Source organism: Ctenocephalides felis, unplaced genomic scaffold (genome assembly GCF_003426905.1).
Source record: "Ctenocephalides felis isolate EL2017-DRISC unplaced genomic scaffold, ASM342690v1 CF-g0.4_SCAFFOLD_03570, whole genome shotgun sequence".
Lineage (NCBI taxonomy): Eukaryota > Metazoa > Arthropoda > Insecta > Siphonaptera > Pulicidae > Ctenocephalides > Ctenocephalides felis.
In genome coordinates, this window is record NW_020539724.1 from 19,657,134 (window position 1) to 19,664,190 (window position 7,057).

At 26.6% G+C, this 7,057-nt stretch overlaps 1 protein-coding gene across 1 annotated transcript in view; it reads left to right on the top strand.

The window, feature by feature from the left end:
• Positions 1-7,057, top strand: part of LOC113383541 (sortilin-related receptor-like) — a 39,522-nt gene continuing 32,465 nt past the window's right edge. Inside the window, exon 1 of the mRNA XM_026621800.1 lies at positions 1-259. Coding sequence (XP_026477585.1) covers positions 2-259 — 258 coding nt within the window. The 5' untranslated portion in view covers position 1. The remainder of the gene's footprint in view (positions 260-7,057) is intronic.

Genomic DNA, 7,057 nt, shown 5'->3' on the forward strand with positions numbered 1-7,057 from the left:
CATGGCCGCCCGAGTAGGACGCTGTGTGCTATTTCTGTTAATTTTTAATATAATCGTACAAGTGGCAATTAGTGAAACTTATAAAACATTACACGGATATTCTAGTGATTTTAGTGATAGTGGATATGGACATAATTTAAGGAAAAGAAGTGTATTTGCCGAAGACCGAAATGCGGCATTCGCGGAAGAAACGTCAGATGTTGTTTTCGAGCGGCAGAAAAGGGATTTGATTTTGAATAAAATTAATATAACGACCAAAGTAAGTGATTTCTAACACTTTTATATATTGATAAGTTTTCATTTATATTTATCGTATTGATTGTAATCAAAATTATCAGACGTAGTTTTGTTTGTTTGATACGCGCCGCTGTCAAAACATTTCTAAAAATATTTCAGGTTAGAACAACGTACTGTTTATTTGATACGTAATTTTTCCGAAAGATGATGTCAACATAAAATTCTTTGTAAATATATAAACGAGCCAAATTTGTTAGGAATTATTTTTTATATATTCCTCATTTGTTTTTAGGTTATATTTATTATTGACGACCGATTTTTCCTAAAGTAATTACTAATTTCTAGAATAGATAGAATATGTATTAAAACATATACGCCAGGTTAAGAAACATTTATGTTTCATAATTGTAAAATCGTATTCAACATTTTGTCAAAATATTGGATAGTAATGTTCCCAAACTTCCCGAAAGAAAAGTTTGTTTTCGCGAAAAAATCCGATTTACTAACTTTGTTTTCTCGATGTTACAAGTCATTCTGAATCGAATGAGACCAAATTTGGAAATGTGTATGTGTGTGTGTGTCCCGTGTGTATGTGTTATTATGTGAGTCGATTTTGTGACCTTTCGTCGACGTTTTCTCAAAAACGACTGGACAGATTTTTCAACAATTTCAAAAAGCTATTCTATGTAACTGTATAAGGACTAGAATTTATCAGATTTGTACGATGATCGGCCGAGCCGTTTCTTACCAATTATCTTTCATTATATTCCTCATTTGTTTTTAGGTTATATTAATTTTTTGTCTAACCTAACACGACCAATTTTCTTCTAAACCAATCAAAAAGAATTCTGAATCATGTACGCCAGTGGTTCCGAATTGTAAAATCGTATTTAAAAATTTGTAAATATATTTGGGAGTTATTTTATATTTAAATTCACGAAGTTTGTTTCCGCGCAAAGTCCAATTTATTGATTTTATGTTTTCTCGACGTTGCAAGTCATTCTGAATCTTTAGAGACCAAATTTGCTAAAAAAAGTGTGTGTGTGTATGTGAGCTGGTTTTTAACGACGTCGAGCTTTTCTGACAACGGCTGAACCAATTTCAAAAATTTGAGAGCCATTCCATGTAACTTAATAGCGTTTATTAGATTTGTGCGATGATCAGCCGAGCCGTTTCTTAGGGATTATCCTACATCATATTCCTAATTTGTTTTTAGGTTATTTCCATATTTTGTCACGACCAATTTTCTCTTAAATCAATCAAAAAGAATTCTGAATCATGTACGCCAGTGGTTCCGAATTGTAAAATAGTATTTAAATTTTGTCAATATATTTGGGAGTTATTTTATATTCAAATTTACGAAGTTTGTTTTCGCGCAGAATCCGATTTGCTAATTTTATGTTTTCTCGACGTTTCAAGCCATTCTGAATCGTTAGAGACTAAATTCCCCAAATAAAATGTGTGAGCCGATTTTTATCCTTTCGTCGACGTTTTCTCGAAAATTACTGGACAGATGTTTCAAAAATTTCAAAAAGCCATTCGATGTAACTGGATAAGGACTAACGTTTATCCAATTTGTGCGATGATCAGCCGAGCCGTTTCTTAGGAATTATCCTACATTATATTCCTAATTTGTTTTTAGGTTATATTCATTTTTTGCTTATCATGACCGATTTTCTCCTAAACCAATCAAAAAGACTTCTGAATCATATACGCCAGTGGTTCTAACTTGGAAAATCTTATTTAAAATTTGGTCAAAATATTTAGTTGTTATTTCATATTTATTTTCCCGAAGGAGAAGTTTTTGCGAAAAAATCTGATTTGCTAAGTTTGTTTTCTCGATGTCTCAAGTCATTCTGAATCGAATGAGACTAAAGGTTTTAGACCTTCCGTCGACTTTTGCTCAAAAACTTCTGGATCAATTTGAAAAATTTAAAACTCATTCAATGCACGACGATCGGTCAAGCCCTTTCTTTGTAATCAGCAGAAAAGTGTAATAATTTCTGTCCACGTTTTAACACACAATTTTGAACTGATTTTAAAAAATTCGAATGATATTGTTTGGGAATCGTGTTTATTAGTTTTTGGTAAAGATCAGGCGAGTCGTTTCTTCCTAATTGTTGAAAAAATGATTTTCAATTTTTGATGATTTTCATGAAACTTTGTATAATGATAGATTTTGTAGCCTGAAACTACATACTAAAATATTATAGGCCTAATATTAGCGGTTGATTTATTGTATTTTTTGCATTCAAACAGTGGGCCTAATCAATTTTGTAGAACTTGAATTTTGAAGTGTGTAATGATGTGAACTCAACATATTTTAGCTATATGAATTTGATAAATATACGATATCAAAGATCGATAAATTTGAAATAAATTAAGATATATAAAATTTAAAACCAGTCGATAATAATAATGCAAACTGTAGTTTTCATGATAGTACCATTTTATATTACATGTCAAAAATGACGGACCTGCACAGTTCTGTTAATTGCAAAACAGTAGCTATGGCCATATTTTGCATGACGGTCTACTTGTACATGTACAATCAAAACTAAAAAATATTTGAATTTCGTTTAAAATTCTATTGCAAAACGCCTGCAACTTCTTACTCATGTTACTATAAGCCCCTAACTCCCCTATATGATATATTTGCCACATATATTATTAATTTCCTGAAGGAACTTGTTTTGTCCAAAAATCAGATTTGCTAATTTTATTGTATAAGTTTGATTTTAAAAGTTTAAGAACCATTTGATGAAACTTGATTTGAACTCGTACTGATCGGTACACCAGTTTTTTATAATGACCATATATAAGGGCATAATTATTTGACAACGTTTGTGCAAAAGACTCCAACTGATTTTATTTTATTTATTTTTTTCAATTATATTTATTTGATCATCTATCTTCATGAGATATAAAATTAATTGTACATGATATAGAGTAGAATAAAAACTAAGGACTGCATCTATTGATGTAGCTCTTCACAATGACGAGATCAAGATTGCTAAAAAGAGTAGAAAAAAGGAAAATAGAAGTTTGTACTGGATTTTAAAAATTGGAAAACATTTTGTAAGATATCTGTTGGAAATGGTACTGATTAGTTTTCGACAAAGATCGGCCTGGCCGTTTCTTCGTAATTTATTGGTAAAGCAAAATTTTGGAGAATTTTGGCGAAACTCTGTAAGATGATTCATCAGTTAACGGTCGTTCAGGTTTTTTTACTTCTTAGAAAATTTCAATATAGTTTTTATTAAAGTTGATTATTTTCGATATTTTTCTGTTCCCATATCTAATTTAATTTATAATTACAATTGCTTGAAAATTACTTCCACCTTGTTACGCCAATAATTAGCATAGCGACAATGAACTACAAAATAATTACTTACCTTGGAAAAATATAAAGTTGTAAAAATGTGTACGTAAACGGTTTTGTAATGTGATGTGGATTCGACGTAAAAATAGTAATAATTTAGTAAATTAATTGTGATAAATCCTAATTAAACATTTGTGATTCGATAAATAATTCAATTTTAAAAGATTTATTCTACATAATGATTTACATAACTTTTGTGCATTTTTTATAATGTTAATTAATATTAAATATTACGAATATTTTTTAAAAAAATTAATAACTTCCACTAAATATTTTTTTAAAATTTTACCAAATTTTGTAAAAGGTTCCTGATAGAAAAATAAATACTATATTCGTATTTGTTAATTAAATATTTTGAATATTTTGGAAGTAGTGGTTAAGATTAATGGTTAATAGTTAGTATTAATCAGTTTTTTTTTTAATTTATCAAATGTGCTAATAAATATGATTGTTACTTGGTAAATTAATTTTCATTAATTTTTCGGATTTTCAAAATTATTCAAATAGTACATGAAATAATTTCTAAGTCGATAAATGAAGTGATATATGCACCTGTATTTACTAATTTTACATATTAAGAGCAGTTAATTAAAGTAAATGAACAAAATTACATTAATACTATCAGGATTTTATTAGTTATTCAGTTTTTTTTTCTTGTAATAAATTCTGTAGCTCATTGAAAGTATGTACTTGCTAATTAATAAAATTAAAATAAAAAATTCACTTTATGTAAACTTTAATATTTTTTAATAAACTTCCAATGTCTATTTAAAGAAATCATTTCCTTCAAGTGTAAGACTTTAAATAGTTTCACTATCATTACAGTACAAGTACAGTACATAATTTGTCTGGCAACATATTTTGAATTATCAGTCAAATTATTTACAAAATAGTCTAATTAATAAAAACAATAGTTAAATTCAGTTGGAGATATAAATGGATCTCATGAGAAACTATGCAGTTGATTGAAACTTATGAATGACTAAGAATTTAACAACAAATGATCATTGTAATAATTATTGTTACATATTCCAAATTAAACGTTTGAACATATGAATACTTTTATACAGTTTCATTTTATCAATAATTCAATACTTGAACCGATTTATTTAAATGCTAGTGTAATGTAAGTGATATTACATTTTTCTTGCCTTTTGTAATATTAAATTTGAGAAATATTAGAAACATTCAATTTCTATATGTTATATTACATGTTATGCTTATACATATCTAAAATATTATTCATGGGTCCTTTATTGAACTCATTAAAAGTATTACTAACTAATATAACTTTTTAATAATTTTGGTTAAAATGCTCAAAGATTATTTTTTTCACTTTAAGATTACTTACACATTGTTTGTATTATTGATAAATTATAATGCAATTTTTCATATCTCACTTTTCTGATATGTGATTGGTTCCGCATATAAAGCTTTTAGATAAGTTTTATGTAAAATTTACAGAATTCTAAAAGTATCAGTTTATTTTGAAAGGAATTTATTTCAGTTTCAACTTGTAAAGGAAACCTGCACCTGCAGTTTGCTTGCAAATCCCTATGGAAGTTTAGGGCATTATAAAAATTTTAATACCTGTACAAAGATTAAGTACATAACTTGTTTGAAAGTTTCGACATCGGAAAGATCAGAAAAAATGTAATTTTCATTCACACGTTAATAACTGCTTTTCAGTACTATTTTCATTATAAATGTCTCGCAAAGTGCTGGTACTTCCCATAGCAAAAATTAAATTTTTTAAAAAGATCCAATATTTTTTTTTTACTTTGAATTTTCTTTTGAGAATTTAAGTTTTTGAAAAAATTTGACTTGTTTTATATTTTTTTAATTTTTATTTTAAAATATTTTGGATTTTTCTTTATTAAAATATTGTTAGTATTGTCAAAAATAAAACTTTGTGTTGTTTTACAATAATGTTAGTTAAGTTAATTTATTTATTTTAAACGTATTATTTCCACCAATTTGATGAATTGTTTAAGCAACAGCATAATTTCAGAGCTATTAAGAATTCAATAAACTCTTTGTTCTAGTTATTTTCAGCCGATGCAAAAATGAAAGTCATGCGAGTTTAGTTTTATACTAGTGAATGTCATTCCGTGTTACATTCTGGCAGGGATGGGTAAAAGATATAAATGGAATAAAAGATACTTATTATGATTCTGAAAGGAGATCTATTAGTATAGGCTATTTTTTTGCTCGTCTGTTTTTGTCGTAAAGTGCATTAGGAGACATCCAAAAACTTGAATCAAAATTCGATCTATCAAAAATTTGATAGTTTGACTTCCAAACTTGAATCTAACAAAAATTTGATTGAGAGTTTTATTAAATAAAGTTTAAATACAGAAAGTACATAAGTTATATTTATAATTTTTTACTAATTTGTTTTCACTATATTTGGAAAATTGGAGGAAATTCCAACCATCTTTTTTAAGACCCAATGTGTATTGCATGGAATAGATACATTACTGGTAATATACCACTACTTCTTATATTTGCTATCATATTAATGTGAAAAATATGATTCTTAATTTGGATTCTATAAATTTGACTTGCACTTACGAATAATTTTTGTAGAAAAATAATTCATAATCGCCAGACCATTACAATGATGTTTCAGCTGCATATTTATATTGAATTTATTAATTTATACATATCTACTATGATTCCAATTCAGACCAATATAAATAAAATAATGATTTTTTACATTGATATTTGTCCAAAATTTGAGTAAATGGAGTGAATTATTAAATAATTATATAAAATTTTCATTAAGTTTTTATTTAAAAAAATCACCTACATATTCACTTTCTTTGATATTATCATTGATGATTAATTTACTGGTCATTGTTTCCTTCTTGAACGTATACATTTAGTAATTTTTAGTATACATTGGTAATATTGTCATTAAAAATTATTCTTATTAATGATGAATATAATGCATGAAGTTTTATATCGTGAAACATATAAATTCTTTAAAGATGTATTCTTGAAGACAAATTATTTTTTTAAGATCTAGAAAATTTCAGTTAATTTCTTGTGAGAAATTTTAGAGAAATAGAACAACATCATTGTAAACAAAAATAGGAAAAAAAGTCACAATTTAAATTATTAATACATATTAGGAGCTTTTTACCGACATAAGCAGAAAAGTTTGATAATAAATTTTCGCTAATAATTAAAACATGTTCTAAAAAAAAACAATTATAAATCTGTAACTAATTAATATTTTTATTATTATTACTTTATGGTAATTTTTATATCAATGAAAATTGTAGAATTTTCAAGCAGATTGATAAGTGGACAAGTGGTATTCGTATGAATCACTATTTGCGTTAATTATTTATTTAGTCATATTTACATAGAATTATATATATATATATATATATATATATATATATACATATACATATTAATTGACGTAAT